Source organism: Emydura macquarii, unplaced genomic scaffold, assembly GCF_026122565.2.
Source record: "Emydura macquarii macquarii isolate MOO-44397 ecotype Brisbane River unplaced genomic scaffold, CSIRO-AGI_Emac_v2 contig_480, whole genome shotgun sequence".
Classification (NCBI taxonomy): Eukaryota; Metazoa; Chordata; order Testudines; family Chelidae; genus Emydura; species Emydura macquarii.
Window position 1 is genome coordinate 15,230,876 of NW_027130617.1, and position 22,713 is coordinate 15,253,588.

Genomic DNA, 22,713 nt, shown 5'->3' on the forward strand with positions numbered 1-22,713 from the left:
CAAGAAAGGATAAAAATGTTACATGATTTTACATGATTCCCTTGTGTCTTTTTTCTTTATTTCAGTATCCACCTTTTCTGCTCTCGGCAGTCACTGTTTAGTATATAATTCTGAATGAGTTTCTATTCTTTTTTAATCCTCTCTGCCTCAAACTAACATGATGGTTCAGTACATTCTCTTTAAAACCTTCACTCTAATACAAATTGATAGTTAAATTTCTAAAGGCCGAGGGGCACTAGTAATGAATTACCAGTACATGACAAATATACACAAAACAATTAAACAAGTTCTAAACATCTTTAAAAAGAGCACTATGATAGAGTAATTTAAATCAATGTGCTGTAAACAATTAATCTCAGTGTAACAACAAAAAATTGTGACCTGTAAATAACTAGGCCATTTAAAAATCTAAAAAAATCAAGTCACCCCCTCTATACCTTGCAGAAAATAATTACTGTAACATCTTCCTACCCTGGCATCATTCTCGCTTGATTAGATCCCAACAGAAGAAAAGCATGCATGTGTTGTCTTAGGCCTGGTCCACACTACAAAGTTGTGTCAACAAAAGTTAGCTTTCGTCAACAAAACAGTGGAGGTGTACACACTACAATGCTCCTCCTGCCAAGAAAATTCTCGTGCTATGCTGCCAAATTAAAACCACTTCTACAAGAGACATAGAGCTTTGTGTGTCTCATAATGCCATCCTGACCACTCTGGTCAGCAATTTGAACTCTGCTGCCCTGCACTCAGGTACACGGGCATCCGCATCCCTCCCCCTCTTTAAAGGCTTGAGAATTTTTGAAATTCCAAAATTCCACTTCTATTTCCTTGGCGTGGATAGCTCACATTGCATCTTCCCAGCTGACCAGGACAGCTCCACGCAACAAACGCTCTCATGCTTGGAGCACACTGGAGCTGTTGGATCTGCTGAGAATAGGGGTAGAGGAAGCCACGCAATACCTTCAATACCTTCAGTCAGATTTCTCTAGGCCTTTTGAAAAAGGCTATGAACGGGACATACATCAGTGCAGACGTACTAGAAGGCTCAGGAGTCAAACCATAGCTCCAAAGACCTGTCGCTTCTATAAGGAGCTGGATGCCATCCTCAGCAGTGACCCAACCTCCACCGCCAAGAGTCCCATGGATACTTTGGTGGGGCTGGGGACAGCAGACTCAACCCGAGGACAAATTCATGGATGAGGAGGTTGAGTTGGAGGATGAGATGGGACAGGCAACAGGGTCGTCTGGTAATGTGGGGAGCCAGGACCCCTTCTCGACTCTGGAGGGCTCGAACCAGTCCCAGCGTTCCAGCTCTGGCACACATGATGCAAGAGAGGGGAGCTGTGGTAAGTGATCTTTTTGAGTTGATGCTGCTCAATTATATGAGGTAGAGCTGTCCTTTGCTTTGTTATCTTCTACAAGTGAGGGAACGGATTGAAATATTCAAGACCAGCTGTGTTTGCGTATGCTTCACATTCCTCTGTGCAGCTAAACAGTGCGGCGGAAAAACGTGTTCATTAACACTGAAATTTCAAGGGAATCCTCCAGAGAGATCTCTAGGAAACTTTCCTGGAGGTACTTGCCAATCCTCTGCCAAAGGTTCCTTGGCAGATCTACTTCGTTCCTTCCCCCGTTGTAAGAAACTTTCCCATGCCGATTGGCAATCACTTGCGCAGGGACCAAAGCAGTACACACGTGAGCAGCACAGAGACCTGGTCTGAAGCCACATGCATGCAGGAGATGAACCCTTGCATCCTTACTTACTCTCATGAGTGAGAGATTGGCTTCTGTGACCTGCGCCTATGGAAAATGGTGGCAAAATTTACAATTTTGTCCCTAGTCACCTGCAGTGATCTCCTTAGAAAACCAAGAGCCTTTTCCCCATCTGGAGCCCCCCTGGGGCTGAACCATGTTTCGGGCATTCGCTAAGATGTGTGTTTCCCAGAGGACAGTGTGAAAGAGGTGTATTTTATTATAATGATTCGATGTTGTGAGTGCACTAACAATCACGCTTCTGTTCATGGTTTCTTGTGCTTCTGCAGATGTGGCCTTCAGGGGAACCCCTTCCACACTGGCAGAGTGCTTCCACCTGATAAGGAAGCAACCAAGGAGGAGCAAGGAGGACATGTTTCAAGAGGTGCTCCAATCCCCAAATGCCAAGAAACCAGAACACAGGACATGGGGAGAGACTAATAATAAAAACCATAAAATAGGCAGGCAGGAGAGAAAGGAAACCCAGGAGCGAATTTTGGCAGGCCAAGAGCGGATGATAAAAAGATGGGAGGAGAAAACAGAGACATTGAAGTCCCTAATCACGCTGCAGGCATAATTCATGCGTGCTCACCCCCCCATGCTGCCAATACAAAACTGATCGCCACACTCTCCCCAAACTCCTCCCATACATTCCTTCCAATCTCTTGGCCTGTCTCTGTACCCTAATCTCTCCATCCCTTTGGACAGCTTCCAACAGGATAGCAGGACTTGCACCCATCTATGACAGCCTACACTGCCCTTCACTGATTTCTTCCTTCCCACCAAGCATTTTGTGTATGTTGTTAATTGTTGTTTAATAAAAACATTCTCTCTGAAAGATAAGCAACCTTTATTTCTCTCCTACACACGGTTTTTGCTGCTGAAATAAATACACAGTAGCAAAATTGGATCATTTGCAGAGTACAAATCAGGGTCAGGAATCATCCACATTTTCATGCAAGGCAGCAAGTTAACAAAGCATGACAGAGTGCTATATAGAAAGACGTTACTGGTGCTCATTGTCAAAATGATGCCTCCCTGATTTAAATATCCTTCCGTTATGCCCTTCGAATAGTCTGGTATCTGGCTGCTCAAAATCAACCACGAGTCTCTGTGCTCCACCCCAGGGGAAACTTTTCACCTTTACCTCACAAATGTTAGAGAGCGCACATCAGGCATGTATGACCATGGGAATATTTGCCTCATTTAGATCTAACCTGCCATAAAGGCAGCACCAGCTACTTTTAATCTGCCAAATGCACATTCTACGGTCATTCTGCACCTGCTCAGCCTGTTATTGAAGCGCTCTTTGCAGCTATCCAGGTTGCCTGTATAAGGCTTCATGAGCCATTGCAATTAGGGGTAGGCTGGGTCTCCCAGGACCACTATGGGCATTTCAACATCCCACATTGGAATCTTCTGGTCTGGAAAGAAAGTCCCAGCTTGCAGCTTTCTATACAGGCCAGTGTTCCTGAGGATAGGTTTTGGATAAGAGTCAAGTGTTGTTTTCACATTTCACGTTACACAATTTTTGTTTATTAAAATTCTTTTTTGCACTACTCACTTATAACAAATCTTCATGGATAAATGTTATAGAGACACTATGCTGACCATGCTGAAGCATTAATTTACACTGCAATTTTGGATTTGTTTTCAGTTTCATGTTCTTAAAGATCAAACTAAATTTCTTGTAAAACAATATATGCAAAGATATTTATTCTCCATCTCACCCAGAAAGTTCTTTAGCTCGCATCTTATTTTCAGTCTAATTTATTTACTGTTTGAGTACTGCCTGTGTAATCCTGCTGAACTTCTTGCCTAGCCAGCCAGCTGTGCTGCAAAAAGCTCTTCAAACCTGTCTATCTTTTTTGTAAGTATTTGCATGACATCTTGTGAAACCTCTGTAATTTTCTTTTGATTACAATGCAGCCAGGCTTTCAGTGCTTTCTCAATTAACATTTGTTAAAAGCATGACAATCACTTGAAGAAGTGTCAAGTAACTGCTGCTGAATCAGGTGCTGAAGGGAGGGGAGAGGAGAATGGAGCAGGGGAGAACTGATTATAAAAATCATCCTATATATCCCCATGACACATTGTGCTAATTAGTACATATTTAATCACTGAAATCTGTATTAACAATATTGCAAGTGGTACTGTTATAGGACTCTTCCTTTTGGTCTTGGGACAAGGACAGTCTAAATATTATAGGAACTATCTAAATTTCAGTAAAAGGACTCATGACAAATGTGTGAAATTAAATAGTGAGGTGACAATTTTAAGAACACAATTTCATACTGCACAGTGAGTGCAGCTAATCTGCTGCCATTATGTAGCTTTATGTAAGACCATTTTCAATGCTATTCATTAAAATGAATTCTACAACACATCTACATTGGTTTAAAAATGATCTGCAAATAGTTGTAGTAAGAAAGACATTTTAAAATGTATTTATAATCCCTAATTAGAAATCAAATCAAATCACAAAAATAATTTTTTTTAAAAAACTATTTGCAAAATACTTTTCTCTTTATTTACCATGAAAGACCTGAGTGGAATTGCATATCTGAAAGAGCACACTACAATAACCCAAATAGAGTTGGAAGTGCAAAAAAGGAGATGCATCCTCGGTGGAAAATGTTGAAAGAATTAAATTAATTAAATTAAAGAATTTCACTTTTTCACAATTCATTTTCACAATTAAATAAATCACTTTTGAAAACATTTAGCATTTAGAAGGCAGATCATTTTGTTTTTAAGGAACTAGAAGAGGATTTCATCTACAATGTAATCTAAGATTTCTATTTACCCTAGGACCAAAACAACTCCTAACTGGAGTTTATTCTTCTCAGTTGCAACTTTTTAAAATCATGACTATTAGATAATGTCTGTACAACTGTAGGAAGAAAAGAACATGCAAGCCCTGATATGCCACCGAACCAGAACTTTCACAATGGGGAGGTGATGGCTGTCAAGTAACTGCTTCCACCCCAGGACTGCATCTCAGTGTCTGGTAGAAAACTGCCAAAGGAAAATAGCCTTCTGTGCCCAGCAGCAGGGATGGGACTATACGGGATTGAAAGAATGTTTAATTTGCCTCCCACATCAAAACTAAAGCGGTTACAAAATCTCATTTTATTTGGTCTTAACTTTTAGACTGGGCTAAACACTTATGGCAGTGGGAGAAGGAAAACTTCCTCTCCTCTTCCCACCCCCTCAGCCCTTTTTAAAAAATAATTTGTGACAATGTGTTCAACTTACACAGGGCTGCAAACAAGTAAAAAAAACCAAATAAAAAGACGTAAATGCAATTATTGTATAGATGGTAAATTAGCTTACATTTATATCATGCCTTTTACTAGACCAAATTTAAATTAATATTCAAACTATCCAAATGGATTACGCTTTCCACCACTAAAAATGTAGAGGGCACTAGCGTGAAATATAGCAACTGTTTAACAGTGTGCTATGTAACAGAATAGCCTAACAACTTAAGATATTCACTCCGTGTCCTTTTTCCCAAGTGAAACTAAAGGGGAATTTAGACAGTAAAGGCCAGAATATTACAGGTATTTTAGCACCTAAATATGCTCATAACTTCTTTTCAAAATCTCAGTAGGCATCTAAGTCCTTAACTTTCACTGAAATGCCTGACTCCCATTGACTTTAATGGGAGTTAGGGGCCTAGGCACTTTTTAAAATCCTATCTGCATCTTTAGGTGCTAAATACTTTTTAAAACCAGGCCTTAAAGCCCAAAGATTTTCAATGAGATTGAGCCCTGGTCAACACTTACCTGGAGATTTCCCGGAAGTCAACAGGAGTCACGGAAGCTACTCTGCATAGCTTGCGTAACTCCCATCGACTGCTGTGCTTCCCTTCTGCGTGCCGTCTTCACTGCACTGATCTGACAGGAATTGCGTTCCCGTCGACGTAGCACTACGCCCCTTGAGGGGGTGGTTTACCATTGTCGACTTCCTGATCGATTGAGCGAGTCTACACTGACCGCTCAATTGATCCAGAAAGATCAATCTGACAGCGGCGACTTTGCCGCCATCAGTATAGGCATACCCTTAGACTACCAAATGCCTAAATCAATTCTGAAAATGAGACTTAGGGATTGTCTACACTTAAAACACTACAAGCACTTCAGTGAAGCCACTACCTACACCCACAGGAGGGCTTCTCCCATTGGCCTAGGTACTCTACCCCCACCTCCTTCTCCCTCCCCCCGCTTCCCCGAGAGGTGCTAGCTAGAATTCTCCTGTTGACGCAACGCTGTCCATACCAGGGATTAGGCTAGTTTAACTGCATTACTCACGGGTGTGGATTTTTCATACCCTTGAGCAATATAGTTATACTGACTTTATTTCCTAGGGTAGAACAGGCCAGAGGTACCTAAGTCACTTAAGCACTTTTGAAAGTTTTACCCATATAAAGTAACAACAAAGCCATTGGCACTTGGCTAGGACATTGAGTTAACACTTCCTTTTCTCACAAACAATGCCATGGAATTTGAAATACCACAAATAGCAATATGAAAGATGGCCGCCCAGAATAGACCTGAGGTACTGTCTCAGGGAAAACACCAACACTTCCTGCAGCACCTAGGTATTCTTAAGAAGTCACCCAGCCAACTATTAACTCAGCCAACATTGCTTAGTTGAGAACACATGTTTACCATAGCCATGGTCTTAGTTTATATCTGCACATGATAATGAAGGTTTCAGTAAACTGACAAAATTGCTACAGTTGGAAAATGGGTTAATAGGCTCCCGTTATCTTGTCTCTTTCACCATGACCACTCCTCAATCAATGAGCAGCATGGGTGGATTTAAGATAATGGAAGAGATCTGATTTTCTTTAACAGTTTGCTGCATGACTCCATAGAAGATTCTTAGGGTGATAAAGATTTATTTGCACCAACTTCCCATTATTTTAAGCCCTGGGTGATGGCACTATCAGGGCTTGTGTTCTACGCACACCCAGAGCTGCTATATTTTCCAGCAGTGATCTGATAAAATGTAATGATAGTTAACATGCTGCAAATGAGAATGAACTCCAGTTTGAATTGTTTTGCACGGTTAGGGAAAATTGGAATGCACATAGATTAAATCTTCCCCTAATTCACTGAGAAAAGGATCAGCCTTCTCTTTGATGCCAAAGAAACATTACAGTGTAACATATTCATTTTTGAAAATACCCCATTCTCTTCCTGATTCTTTCAACTTAGAAAGTATTTTATTCCTGAACTTCTTCTGCCTTCTTGCATTCTTTGGGTGTCTGTGATACCTGTTCTAGAAAAAATGTAGTATCTTCACTTACAGGGCTTGCCAGGCAAGTAAAGAAAAATCTGGTGTGGTGTACACTCTTCTTTGGAATTGCATCTGTTTTGTTATTTTTAAGTCAAAATATATTTTATTACTAATTTAGGGATATAACTCATAATTCATATTTTCACTTAACCAGAGAACCTACATTCCCTATGCACTTTTTATGCTGTGTCCATCATATGAAGTATCAAAGAGCTGTGGAGGGAGTGGCAGAATAGAGAATACTTTATAGAACTATGTAAAGTGACTACCAGATTGTAAAATAGGCAATTGCAATAGGAGAGATCATGATTAAGGCATAGATAAGGGTTTCAGCAAAGGCAGGATCAAGGTAAGGTCACATCTTGGCAATATCTAGAGATTGCAATAGGCAGAATTAAACATGAGGGTGATGTCTGAAGAAGGAAACACAGGTCTGGGGTCAAGAATGAGTCCAAGATTTTTGGCCTTGGGAGCAACGTGAATGTCTGACTTCAGGACTGTGAATCGGATATGACAAAGAAGTGTTTTTACTCAGGAGGACTTCAGTCTTTGAAACACTCGGTGGCAAGAAGTTATGGTGTAGCAAGTTGGTGATAGATTCAAGACAGGCAGATAGACAGGGTTCAGAGAGTGTCAATATATCATTACTGCTTCCTTTACAAAGAGAAGTGACACATATTGCCCCCAAATGAATCATTCCAACAGAAGAAGCCAAAGCCATGGCTTCTGCTTTTAATGACATCATTAAAAGCTTGATATTAGGATAACTTAGAACAAGCAAAGGTTCTATGATTAAAAGATGTAGAAACAACAGACTCTATTGAAGTCTATGAACAGATCGTTAAGACCATAAAGATGGCCATACTGGGTCAGACCAATGGTCCATCTAGTCCAGTATCCTGTCTTCTAACAGTGGCTGGTGCCAGATGCTTCAGAGGGAACAAACAGAACAGGGCAATTATCAAGTGATCCATTCCATCATCCAGTTCCAGCTTCTGGCAGTCAGAGGTTTAGGGGCACCCAGAGCATGTGGTTGCATCCCTGACCATCTTGGCTAATAGCCATTGATAGACCTATCTTCCACGAACTCAGTGAATTCTTTTTTGAACCCAGTTATACTTTTGGCCATCACAACACTGGCAATGTGTTCTACAGGTTAAATGTGCATTGACTGTTGTTATAAGTGACCTTGTGCATCTCCAAAAAAAAATCCAAGTACCCCTCGTCAACCCAATGATTTCAAATTGTGATATAGTCATTAGCATACAAGACAAAAAGTGTCTTACATATGCAGACACCAAAACCATTCTGTAGTACGGAAACTGACAGTCAATTTATACGATTAAATGAATATTATGCTGACACTAAAGTGACCTGAGCATTTCATACAAACAAAATATAGGTTTTACGGGTTGTCTTCCTAATCCCTTTATGATTTGATACTTGTGTATATCAAGGGCATTCACATTAGATAGCTGCTCTCCCTCTTTAATGTACTGTTTTTTAACTGAGAGGAGATGGCTTAGGGTATATCTACACTGAAGCTCAGAGCGTGCTTCCCAGCATGGGTAGACAGACTCATACTAGCTCTGCTCAAGCTAGCTAAAAATACCACTGTAGTCAGGGGGTAGCATGGGCAGCAGCTCAGGCTAGCTGCTTGAGTACAAACCTACTCTAACCCCTTGGGTACACACTCAAGTGGCTAGCCTGAGCCGCTGCCTGTGTTTCTCCTGGCTACTGCTATTTTTAGCATGCTAGCTGGCATGAGTTCATCTACCCACTGGTAAACACACACACACACACACACACACACACACACACACACACACACACACACACACACACACACACACACACACACACACACACACACACACACACACACACACACAGAGTTAAGCATGATTTAATAAGGGAAACTACTTTGTGTACATGCACATTCACTCACATATTATAAACAAGTATATAGATGTGTGTATCTGTAGTAAAAAAAATACAAAATCAGTATACGCTCACTGTCATCCACTAAGCTTAGAACTGTAACACACAGACTCTCAAACCACCCCCAGATCTTCTCAAGATTCCTTCATGGATGAACAGTGAAAACTCTGTGGCTAACACTGTGTTCTGTATAAAGAAGGGAAAAGTTGTATTAGCAAAGGGTTCAAAAAGCTTTTTTACTCCCTGTCAGCTCTTGCTTCACTCACCTTTCTCTCTCCAGTGATTTAAAGCTTAGCTTCTGTCACACTCAAGGGATACACCTGTTTGGCTAGAGCTTCAACATCGAAATGAACACTAGGCAATTGCACCAGTTCCATAAAATACCTAGAACCAGCATTCGCTGTTTTCCAATTGATCCCATCATCTTTAAACATTCCACAGCATCCAGTTACAATGTATAACAATGTTCCCAAAAAATCTAAGGCTTGGTCTACCTAGTTTTTGTACCAATATGATTATGTTACTTAAGACTGTGATTTTTTTTAATCAAAACATTTATACCTGTACAATCGTTAGTATGGACGCAGTAATACCAGTATGAAGATACCTTATACCAACATAGCTTGTTCCCCTTCCTGTTCCAGGAATAGATATACTGGTATAAAAGCATCTTTATACCAATATAACTGTGTTCACACTAATGGGGTAGTACCACTTTAACTATATTGGTATAGTTGAAGTGGTACAACTTTCATGCATAGACAAGGCCTTACTGTAAACATTTCTAAAGTGAAAAAAGTTATTAAATACACACATTAATGACATGAGAAGTGCAATATTTACCTTCAATGACAAAGAAACTTGTCAAAATTCTTCCCTCTCCCAGTATCCCCCTTGCCAAAACGTTCCACACAGAGTAGTTCATTATGAATTTACTCTACCTCTCGGTGTTAACTTGTGGTTCATACTTGTTGAAGTAATTTCTTATGAGATCTGTGTCCCCAAAGGCCTCTCTGTTTTGGGGGGTGGGGGCGCAGCTGATGAATAGCCTTTTAGGTAGTTGTGCTCCTTTCAGATTGATTTGCAATTGTTACAGAATTACTTGGAAGACTAACGTGTAATTCCACAAATGCCAGAATCTGCTAGAAAGATGTTGGATAATCTTGTCTAAGCAGATATGGAGAAGTGCAAGCAGGATGGAAAAACTTTAGAACTTTTATACCTGGCATTGCACATTAACCCCATCATTCCTCCCCCGGGACCTCCTAGCACACATCTCTCTCAACCACTGGCGCCAAGAAGTTAAAAGGTCTATACGTATGTTGTAATCAATTCAAAAGTCAGAAAGCAAAGCACAAATGTTAACAGGTTTCTGGTTCAAAATGAATTAAATAGTTTTATTTTAGATGTCGAAACTAAAATGATCAATGGTAACAAATCTCCTATAGGATAAGTGATACAAATACAAGCGTTTAATCCTAATAAACAACTCTCCTGTGACTTACAGCTACAAAGTAGGCACTTCAATGTGTGTTGTACCAACATAAAATAGTATTGTTAAGGTTACTGAATACCTAAGATATGCTCCTTGCCCTTCTGCCAAAATCAAGGTCTATAAACAAAAATGTCTGAATATATATATCATAACAATGAAGCTATAAGTGAATTGCAAAAGTAAAAGCAAATGCTTACCTTGGGCAGGGTCAGGTGGGCCAAACTCTAGAGAGTATCGTAGAATGAAGTTGTTGTTCCACACATACAGGTGGTTATCTCTTGGGTTGTAATCCACTGCAGCAATGTACTGGTACTGATTGGGGAAGGGAACATCTACATATTCTCCTCTGCTTAACCTGGTGTTGTAAATGTAATCAATTGCATTCTTACCAGTTTCACTTTCATTGTCTTGATACACTGATCGGACTACATAGAGCACTCCACATATCATAAAAGCATTGGAGGCTGCCCGTTTGTCATATGTGGTTTCCCATGTTGCTTCAAAGCGAAGAGTATATGGATTCAATTGGCTAATAACTATCATTCCATTGTTTTGTTCCGTAGCATAAATTACCCATAAACCATTTTCATCAACTGCCAAATCAATATCAGTCTTTCCTCCCCATCTGTATGGAGAAGTGTCATGGTAGTTAGCATAATTGATAATGGCCTCTCCACTCTTTATTCGAGTCCTCAAGTCAAACTTTACAATGTTCCTGGTTCTTTCTTTGTTAAAAAACACAGCACCATCATAAACCACAAATCCAGTACCATCCACTCGATTTGGAAGTTTGTAAGTTGTCTGTTGGCGTCCATTTTGGAAGTCCTCTAAAGAAGCATATTCTATCAAAGTATCTGTGCGATATGGAGTCCATGGCATGAAGTATATTTTATCTGCAGCCTGGAGAGGATCTTTGCACCAAGCCCCTGCCTTTTGTTCAGCTTCATATAAAGACGGTGAGTCCACAATTGCTTTCAACGTCCCCGGGCAAACAAAAACTAACAGTCACAGAGAGAAGTAAGACAAGAATTTTGTCAAATTAAAACATTAATGCAACCAAATAAAGGCTAGGTAAGTCATAAAGACTGTGTCAGGAAGAAAAATTCATTTAATTTTATAATAATTGCAATTATCACTCTTTATCATCCACTTTTCTTAAAGTTACCATGTTCTTATTGCACCAGTATGGAAAGTGGATGGAAACTATTTCACTAGTACAGACCAAGGCTCAATAGCATACATGTACATCTAAAACTGTAGAGCTACTCTTGCATTTTCATCTTAGACTGTAGTGAATTTACGCTCCAGAGCTTTTAACTGGTGTGTAGTAGGGTGGTAGGTCATTTGAGTAAAAAAATCACATCAAAATTGTTTAGAACTTTAAGAAGTGGTGAGGCTGAAAAAGGAGGTGCCTCAATTAAAAATAAAGAAACAAAACAAATCATCAGGTATATAGAGAAAGCAATTAGGAGCATAGAAAACAAAACACAACCAAAGCAATGAATGAAACAGACCAGTAAACCCTGTAACCAAGGCATGCTATGGAGAGGGTTCTGGAAGCCAGGCAAGATGACATTTTATTAACAGGAAAGTACCCAAGGGTGACAGAAAGAGGGAAAGAGAAAAGGCAAGGGAATCTCCCCTCCAGCCCAAGTTTTTCAGACACTATATCCCACCACCTACTTTAAGCAGCCAAGTCTCTTTACTGCAAACAGTCGACTTCTTTATGAGGTGTACTTATGAGATCCTGCTGATTATTATAATATCAGAGTGTTGTGGGAAGGGGAAGGGAGGAGGTTACATCCATAAGGCACATAACAAGGAGCTGGGGTTTGGACTGTATACGTTATTTACCTTTTTGCTCCACTTCTATTTTAAGCATCGGAAGAAAAATAAAGAAGTTCAAGGAAAAAAGAAAGAAGATTAACATAAATTGACTATTAATCTAAGATTAAATTAGTAACAGACGCTAAATATAGGGAGAATAAGAACTGCACTATATTGGATAAAGAGAAACAGACAACAGGAAAACCTAGCAGGAAAAAGATTCTAAAGTTACATAAGTGAACATGGATCAATCATTTTAGTAGATTAAGGAGGCAACACCAATATGTTGGCATGTAGTTTCACTTACTGAATCTGAATAAATAATGAATGACTTCACTAATGCATGATATACATACCCTTCCCAAATGCAACGTATAGCCCTATCAAGTTGATTTTTTAAAATGATATATTAATATATATTGCACACGGGGATGTGTGTGTGCGCGCACGTGTGTACACACATTCATTGTACAGGTATGTATGTGTGCTTAAAATCCCCCTGGTCAGTATTCTGTTTTTCCTTCTTGTAAGGGAAGTGGCTCATTGCCTGTAGCTTTCCTTTAGGGTTTTTTTCCCTTCTGAATGTTAATCTTGAGAATACTGTCACTTCTCAGTCTAGAACTGCAAAATTAAGAGTAAAAGGAACAAGCAAAAGGAAGGAAGAAGCAAAAGCATAGTAAGCAAGAAGAAAAGGGAAGAAAAAAATTAACATTTAGCTCATTCAGGCATTCTCCAGCATCATCGACTAAACCCGAAACAGCAAGCTAGTATGTAAAGACAATCATACAAAGCTTTGAAAATAAATACCATCTCTACCACCACATACACCATCAAAGGAAAGTGCTTCATAAAACAAACCTGATTAGGACAGTTGTTACATTACTGAAGCAATTCTTTCCCAAAGAAGTTTAAAGGACTAGATTATGCAGTTACATGAAGGGCGTTACAACCAAAGTCCTGCTAGTAAATAGCCTCCCAATAATTACTAGCCATAAAAACCAGTTCACATAGTCAGTGAGGCTTTTAAAGTATGTTCCTTCAGTTTCAATGACGTTTCAAATGACCTGGACAATACCAGTTGTATCACACCTTTATTCTGTTGATACCAAGGAAGTGTATAAAAACTATTTGTACAGCTATTACACATTTAGTATTATGGTAGTATCTAGGAAATGTATTTCTTTGTTCCATAAAAGGTTGTAGATTTTTGGTTTCATCTAATAAAATTACCTCTAATTATTTTTTGTGAGAATAGCACTGGCTGAACCTATCTAATGTTTCCTCTGGGGACAATTTAAAAACATTTTTTTGGTTAATCTTTTTTAAATGAATGGTATTTTTCCTAGCTTTGTTCATTTATACATCTTCAGGTAACATACTTATTTTCCTGCTATTTGTAGTTAAGGACTTATCAAAGTAAACAAAACAATGTTTAGCTTGCCACAATTCTGTTAGTGACTTTCAGACGATTCTCTCTGTGAACTATTATGCATGAGCTTATTTCTCAGCAAAGAGCAATATTGTACCTGCTTAGAATCAGTAATATTAGGGCAGTTGTGAAAAGACATGGATAACAAAAATCAGTAATGGCATGTCTGCTCTAAGTACATTTGTATACAGCTGTACATTTTTCAGGGATAGATGGGCTTACTGAAGTAAACAAATGCTTCAAAGTCCAATCAATAGAGAGAGAGAATAAAACTCTTAAAATGTTTTCCATTGAATTCCTGAGTCCAAATAAGGCTTAAAGTAAAATTTCATGCACTGATGTACAAAGTAGTGCTTTTGATGTGCTTATTAATCCTAAAAGGCCTGACTTCTGTTATTGAGTCAAAGTATCAACATATATTGTTCAGCGTAATTGAGAAAAATGTCAAGTAGGGCACTCAATTTCTCTGTAATTCAATCAGTCATACTCTAATTTTAGGACAAAGCAATGCATATCAGATTTGTTTAGAATTCCATTTTTAATGGAGATTCAGCTGGGCATCCCAAAAGATCTTTTTTATTGAAGAGGATTAGAAAAACATCAGCGATATGAATTTTGAAAGGAAAACAAAAGAAGTTTATCATTAAGGATTTCATCATGAGGACCATGAACACAGAACCCAGGAAGCTCTAGAATTCACATGATCAGCAAAATAGCTGTGTATTTATGGAATCAGCAAGACATGGAGAACCTGGTGTACTACACACTATTCAAGGGTGAGACACTAAATTCAATGAATGAGAGAGAGCTCACAATTTTTACCACAAAATCTCACACTATTAACCATGCTTACTTTCTTATGGACATAATAGAAGTCATAAGATTTCATGGTATTTTTTTTCCCAACAAAATCTTGTGATAATTAAAGATTTGGGGGGTGAAAGGATAGGGAAAAGAGACCAGTTCAGAAAAATAAGAACAAGAACCTGAACTTTTTTGTTTTTAGGTTTGAAAATGTTAGGATCAGTAATCCCTTCCCTCACTTAGACCTCCAGAAGGCTACCTTCTGAACACCTTCCTGCAGGGTCTAACATGTCTCAATCTCTTATACTGGACAAGCTGCAATTTGTATATGTTGTGATTTCAGGCATTCTACATGCCAGCACTGCGTTTTTAAGTGCCACAAAGGGCCCAGATCACTGAAGATTCAAATAGAGCAATCACACAGAGCCCATTAAGGATAGAACACTAGAACTGATGAAAGCGTTTGTTTAGCATCAGAGAGAAATAGTTTTGGAAATATAAGATAGATGTTGGGAAGTGGAAAGAAGGAAGATAAAAAACAGGAAGGGTTAGTGAGAGATCACAAGGTTAGGATAAGCATTTGAACGGTAAAGCTTATCTGCAATGATTCACCCAACCTTCTGAGGGTTGCCAATAACGAGGATAATCCCTGTGACAATGTTGTAATTACTCCTGGTGTCACCACTGTGCAAGCTGCAGTTACGACATCCTAATCTTACTTTGAAAAACAAAATATATATATATATAATATATATATAAATATATATATTATATATATATATATATATCCAGAGTCCTAAATTACACTAACACAGAATAATTCAAGGGGGTTGTCAATGGAATTAAATGAAGCAAACATTTTAAGGAACAGAACAGCTACAAGTTAGACTTCAGCGTAGGCTGCGTTGTGGCACTATACTTCTGATAACTGAAAAAGAAAAAGTCCCTGTAGATAGGAATACCCAATCAGTAGAATATATCCACACTTGTCTGCCTAAAACAGCACAGAGAATTGTTTTAAAGTTTGAAATAATATTTGCATAATACTTTTCTCTATGGACTGGCCTACTGGAACTGGCTCCACGGAAAAGTAACCTCTTGACATTTGATTGACCTCATGCTTGGGAATAAGATGCACTGTCCTTTTTCTACGAATTTGGGAACAGAAACAGTACTAAAGTAAAAGTGGCTTTAATTAAACAAAATAATATTGGTTAGATCAGGACAAAACATAACTCCATAAAAGTGGGACAAGAAGAAAGGTTATACTCAGGCATCAATATTACACACAGAAGGAACAGTATTAAGGAGTAGTGTACAAAGTAGGTGTCCAACCTGCAAGTGGTACAGAAAAAAAGCATAAAGCATCCATTTCACAATGACACAGAAATACGCAGCAGGGATGAAAACAAAAGGTGATCTGTGTTTGGCCTTTAACGGATGCTGAATAAAGCTAATGTAGTGAAGCAATACGGAGCATTATTTTGATTTAAGAAGTTTGCATTTTAAAACAATGTGCAATAATCAATATGGACAGTTTGACATGGCTTTTCTTATGCCAGAACTCACTCCCTTGTGTTTCTCATGTGTATTTTCTGCTACTTGAAAGTTTTTTGCATCTGAAACAAACTTTGTCTCCAGTCCAAATGAAAGTTTTGGTTTCAGTTTGAGATCAACAATATTAATTTTAACTGTAACAATTTATGGAAAAATCACTTTATTGCTAAACTGCACATCGTAAGCAGAGCCATTTCTCTACTGGATTACAGGAAGAGGAAGAAATCACTCCAAAAAGTAAGAGGAAATAAACAGTTGAAAGTGCTGAATCAGCAGAGCTTTTTAAAAGTCAAAAACTCTTCAGTTTAAAAAAAGGATTTCATTATTGTGCTAAAATATTTAAGATATAATTTTAAAAATTACTGAATTCTGGCATAAGAAAGAATATTGTGCATAGTGCCATGACTACTGATTTTTCATTCTTAGCATTAAATTTTAAATTATTCTTAAATTTTAAAATATTCCTTTTGAAAGGTTATTTCCAGTTATGAAACAAATTGTTTTATTTAAGTTAAAGATAAATCTCTATTTTTTGCTCTTTTTCCAGTGTGTTATCAACTAAGACATTTTATTAATTTATTGATAAATTATTAATTTTGAATTCATGTACACTTGTGAATGTGCTCCTGAACCTCAAAGCAAAATCTAATAATAACCGAGACACTTGCCTCCAATACATCGGTGGTGGGTTCTGTCATGCACCCAAAGTAACCACACAGCAGGTAGCTTTTCAAGTTGATAATGATTAAAATTGAAGTCAATTCCTTCTTTAGAAAACCGTGAGCCAAACCAATTTGTTAGCAACTGGTATTGGGCAAAAGAACAAATTTCTCTCTGGCCTACTGAATAGCTAATTCAAGTTTGTTTTCTCGAAAAACAGTAGCCTTAAAAGCCAAACACTTAAGAACACAGACAGACACTTGGCCAGCATCACACTATGGCTTCCTTCCACACTTTGTGAAGCTAATTGGAGGCCCTAGTCTGTAAGTGCTCTGCATGCATAATGGTTCTGTAGACCATACGCATACGCTTCTTTTGCATGTAATAATGCTCCAGCATTAAATGTGAAGACTGGAGGAAGTGAACAAGAACAAAAAAAGTTTATACTTACTGTAAGGAACACATTCATACTGAACTTCAAGATATTTGTACGTTCCAGGACAAGGATCAGGAAACACATCTGATCCAGTAACTACTATACACTGTGTTCGGTTGTTGCACCTGTAAGGGGAACAAGAAGTAATTAATTTAAAATGAGATTTTAATTTGCAAGTCTATACCAAAATAGTATAATATGGTGAAGACTCTCTTCATACTGGGCAAGCTGATCAATAAGGAAACAGAGGTAATTGATATTAGATCAGTCAACATCCATAAATAAAGTATCAAGATACATCAGTTCAAGGTTTGTACCTTTAGATATGGGAGTCAAGGTTACTCCAAATGTTAATTCACCCCCTTTGATTGAGATGACTACCACATTAGCTCCATTCTGATACTCAATAAAGCTTATGTAATAAATCAACATGCAGCACTGTTTTGATGTGAGAAGTTTGCATTTTAAAATAATGTTTAGTAACCAATATGAACAGTTTTAATGTGGGTTTGCTTTATGCCAGAATCCATTCCCCCCTGCTCTTTAGACATGTACATGCTGCTAAATGTTTCTGCAACTCAAAAGGAAGCTGTGATTTTGGTTTGAGGGGTTACTACAGATCAAGAATATGAACTTTCATGCTCATAAGTTTAAAGACCATTCAATGCATTGCTAAACTTCCTATTGCAAACATGGCCATTTCTCTGTTGGATTACAGGAAGCAGAAGTCACTGAAAAGAATGACCTGATGATATTTTAAAACAGTTAGAATTGCTGAATCATCAGAGAGAGAATTGTTTAAAATCCTTTTCAAGAAAACTCTCTCTTTTACTAATTAAAACAAAAACCTACTGAATTGTGCCATTAGATAGAATTTTGCACAAAACTTCTGTGGTAGACAGGAACTACTAAGTTATACATTATTTTGTACAAAATAACAGTTAAATTGGCAACTATTTTGGACTGTTATTCAGTTTTAAAAATACAGAAGATATATTAGGTTGGCATTTAAAACCAGAGCAAATCAAAACTTAAGAAAATAAAGAAAAACACCTCAAGTGTCCTGTGAAAAGAAACAGGAAAGTGTAAAAGGTCAGACACAGTTTGGTGACTAAAAAGAAGAGAAATTGGCTGATCTTCTCATGGGCGAGCTTTGTTTGTCAGCAAACTGAATAAAAGGAAGCCAGAACTTAAAATAATAGTCTAGCCTTTGACTCCTGCTGTATATCAACTTCTCTATTACTACTACTTCCCACAGTCCTGAATACCAGGTCCCAAATTAAGGTAATCCATCTTGTGTCAAAGGGTTTCCAGAGCTGTCCACTGCCAACAGGTGTGAGATCAATCTGTTCTTTAATTCATAGTACCTCTAAATTGGTAAAGCAAGTATAATTGAAGAAATCATGGGAACTTTTTCTTTATCTGAGGATTGCACCAGTCAAATGGTAGTGGAGAACGGTTTGTGTCAAACTGAGCATCAATTTTCCTTGCCAAGTAAACCCAAAAGCAAGCACTCTACCGACTTCACTAGTGAGGGTTTTGAAGAGCCAGTAGACAAGTACATTTTCCTCTGCACATCAGAAGGCTGTGCGCATAATTGGGGGATGGCCAGGATTTCTTCCATGGCCTGTTGAACCATGAGAACACCTCACAGATCTATGTGGAGCCCACCTGTTGCCTTTGTGATGCCTCCCCATCACCACCACCCATGTGTGTGCGCATGTGTGTCTTTCTCTCTGTCTCAGACACACACACACACACACACACACCTGCCATACTATTAATGGCTGGCTGCTCATCATACATACTTCTCTGAGTGGTACTATATGTGAAAACCACAGAGCACTAGCCACAGCTGCTCAGAAGGGCAATACAATATCTTTCACAAGCTAAAATGTCTTTTGTGTGGAGAACATGCTTCAAAGTGCTCCTACCCCTGTCCCCGTTGGTCCCTGAGCCACAGAGGTGAGGCTCTATGTAGAGAACTACCACAGTGAAACACTGTTCTGGATCAACACTGGAGAACATATAGTGAAGATGCGTTTAGCCATCCATGCATTCTCCAAATTAGGATCTTTCCTGTTCTCTTATGCTTACTTTTCCCCTCTTTTTTATTTTTTCTCCTAATAGAAGACCTGCAGTCTTTCCACTATTAGTAAACATGAAACTTTGAAATATAAGAAACTAATATAATCTTCTTTGGCCAGCTGTTTAAGAAAGAGGAAACTATCATATTTCGATTAAAACAGCGGGTCTCAACTGGTGGTACGCGTACCACCGGTGGTACTTTGAAGAAGGCTGGGTGGTATGCGAGCCGTACCGCGCCGCCGAATCCGCCACCAAAAGTCCCCATCCCTGTCCCCCCACCGCGAAACCCCACCGCTGCTGAAAGTCCTCCCCAGCCCCCGAAACCCTGCTGCCAAAAAGGGGCAAACGGCGGCAGGGTTTCGGTGGAGGGCATTGTTCCCCCCATGTAACCCCGCCGCCGCCGCCAAAAGTCCCCCCCCACCCTTTTTCCCCGAGTGGTACTCGGGTCAGGTACAGTCAGGTCAAGTGGTACTTGACCTGACTGTACCTGACCTGAGTGGTACTCGGGAAAAAAAGGTTGAGAACCGCTGGATTAAAAGGATGCACAGTAATTACTCTTAAAATGCAACATTTACCCTGAGTTACACCTCACAGTAGCATCTACATTATTTCACTGTTTGGTAACTGTGGGTCATTGGTTTTTTTTGTTTTTTTTAACAACAACCCAAAGCCTCCTCTATGTAAGACTTCACAAGTTGCCTTTATGACAGTGTATATGGCATCAAATGCTACAGATGGTGCTGTTCTCATCTTTGGCCCAGATGTTGTATGTTCCAATCCCATACAATTGGGCTCATGTCACTTCTGACACTACAGTGACAAAAAGTACCAACCAGTTGGATGTGCTGCTGCTTAGGCAACTGAATGAATCTGGGGATTTGCACTTTCATGTGCACTTTTTGAGTCAGATCACCTATTTAAGTTTATGCCACATCAATAGTGGCTGAAGTTATTTGTCATTAGATAGTAACTTATTTGTTACCTAGTTAGTGGTCCTTGTCTATTTAGAAGTGAACCCCTCACCAAAGCCATTACAACACTTGCCTGTCCCAACTGAGAGGCTAAAAAAGGAATAAAAACTACACCAGTTTCTCAACCTTTTTGGGCTCATTTGTAAACTGTCATGACTGAGTAAATAGCTTTAATGCAAAAACGAGTTGGCTTACTAAATATTTCTTACATTAACGTGTATATTAGATATCGTGTGTAATAAGCTCTAAATAAGATCACTGTGTACAACAGTGGCAGCTCCTGTGGGTCCTGTCCTAAGGGGCTGCCTGGGCTTGGCTCCCGAGTGTGGGTACTGCAACATTCCAGGGTCAGATTTGGCCTAGCCCCTCTGATGGTGGACTGGCCAGTCCAAAGTTTTTTTTAGAATGGCATTGCGACCTGGCACATAGGATCACAGCTCCACTCACTGAAATATGGCCTGGTCAGTCCCTCATCATCATGGCAGGGTGCACCTAAGCCAAACCTAGCAGCACTGTGACTGTGCACCAGATTGAAATTCCTGGAGTGGCGTGCTGAGCCCAGCCAGCCCCACAGAACCAGAGCTGCAAGAGCTCTGGGTGAGTGCAGGGTGAGCATTCCTACCCCCTCCCACAATGGACAGGACCCAACCTGACTGCCAGCCTCCCATATATATTTTGACACATTATGGAACCCCAATTTTGAGCTGTAACCCATGGATTGAGAAACCCTGGACACAACTACTTCTACACCAGCAGAGAGAGTCCCAATACATACAGATAGGTCAGCGAAGGGAGATCGCACGCTTGCTACCTGCTCTTGGATAAATGGAAGACTTCAATCTCTAGGACTGTCACTTTCTCTTATTAAAAAAAAGAGTGCTGCCCTTATAATACGTCATTAACATGCGATCCTTTCTAGCCCCTCTCCCCCCCCTCTTCTTCAAGTACCTTTTGAAGAAGAGAAAGGGTTAAACGTTGGTATCTTGGCCAATGTTTCTCCTTTCCATAAAATTATGTCTCAGTCTATAATGGCTGATCTGATCATTTATTTATTTAGATTTATACCAAAAATAAAAGAGGTATCTATCCAAGGCTGTAGGTACCTCTGCCATAAGTTACAGAAGCAATAAAATTAAACAGAATATCAAACTTACATAGTCACCACTCTATTTCTACTTCATAATTTTGAGATGCCAAAAGAATCAAGTGTATGATGCACATCCAAAATCTATTACACTGTTAGAAGCAGTGCAACGAAATCTCTCTGTCTTGCTCTCTTCCCCCGCACTCACCCATCCCTTTGAGATAGAGAAACCCCATTCTGAAAGCTGTTAGTTCATGGGGATTTCCAACCTCAAATAAATATGGAAATAAAGTTACTGCCAATTTGCAAAAATGTATTAGACACCATTAGAGAAAGAATTCATTAATAATTAACTTGAAGTACATTCGTTGTAACCAATGTCATTCTTTCTAACGTATATTGTTAGCTTGGTCCAGCTATCCAAATCTATTTTAAAATAATTCCAGCTATAGGCAAGACATTAAATTTGTATCATTTCCTGGAACATGAGAGTACCTGAGTGTTCTGTATCCACCTACATTTATAGTTCCCTTACATATTTTTCTGAAACTCATTTGTAATTTCTCTGATTTTTGATATGTCACAAAATCTTATTTTATTAAAACACATTAGGACTTTATATAGGAAGGTCCCTTAAAAATTAGGCAGCTTCAAGCTCAGACTACATTACCAACTTATGCGGCTTTTTCACAGCCGAGTGATGTAGTTATATCAACTTAACAACTATCAACTATCAGCATTGAGGGCTATGTCAATAGGAAGGATTTTCCCGTGAACACGGCTACCACAGAGATGACGTAGGAGATTAAATCAGTGTCGACAAGCCCTCAGTCTGAACATAGGAGCTAATTTCTGCTAAACAACACTTTTATACATGATTCCCACTTTTGTGTTTGCTAAATACACCACAATGTGTACAAAGAGGGAAGATACTATGCATCGTCTGTTACTTTTGTCACTGCTCCAAATCAATCTTCATTATCTGACAACAGCAGCAACAAAATCATTAATGCAACTTAAAATTTGGAGACAAAATTATGCTCTACTCAAAACTTCCTCCAATAAAATACATAAATAATCCATTCAGATCATTAAAGGACATTCTGAAGTCTTCAAAACAAAAGTATTGTCCTCAAGAGTTTGATTCGTAGGCTGAACGACTCACGACAACTTCCCCGACTTCATAGGAAGCTGGAGTTCACTTTTATTTTATTATTTAATTTTAATAACACCAAAAAAGTAAGATGGTATATAATAAATTAAGGATGGTGCCCTTAAATAATAATTTTCTAGTTTGCTGAGAAAAGCATTTAAAAGAAAACCACTTTAAAAAGGCCCGAAATGCAACTCCTTCCTGAA

At 38.9% G+C, this 22,713-nt stretch overlaps 1 protein-coding gene across 12 annotated transcripts in view; it reads right to left on the minus strand.

Annotated features, from left to right (window-relative positions):
• The window catches only part of ADGRL2 (adhesion G protein-coupled receptor L2), a 200,173-nt gene that overhangs the window by 51,272 nt on the left and 126,188 nt on the right, over nt 1-22,713 (minus strand). For all 12 annotated transcript variants that reach the window (XM_067538586.1, XM_067538588.1, XM_067538587.1 and 9 more), the window contains exons 4-5: nt 17,227-17,336; nt 10,696-11,496 (exon numbers count right to left, since the gene is read on the minus strand). In XM_067538586.1, the coding sequence (XP_067394687.1) occupies nt 10,696-11,496; nt 17,227-17,336 (911 nt within the window). The remainder of the gene's footprint in view (nt 1-10,695; nt 11,497-17,226; nt 17,337-22,713) is intronic.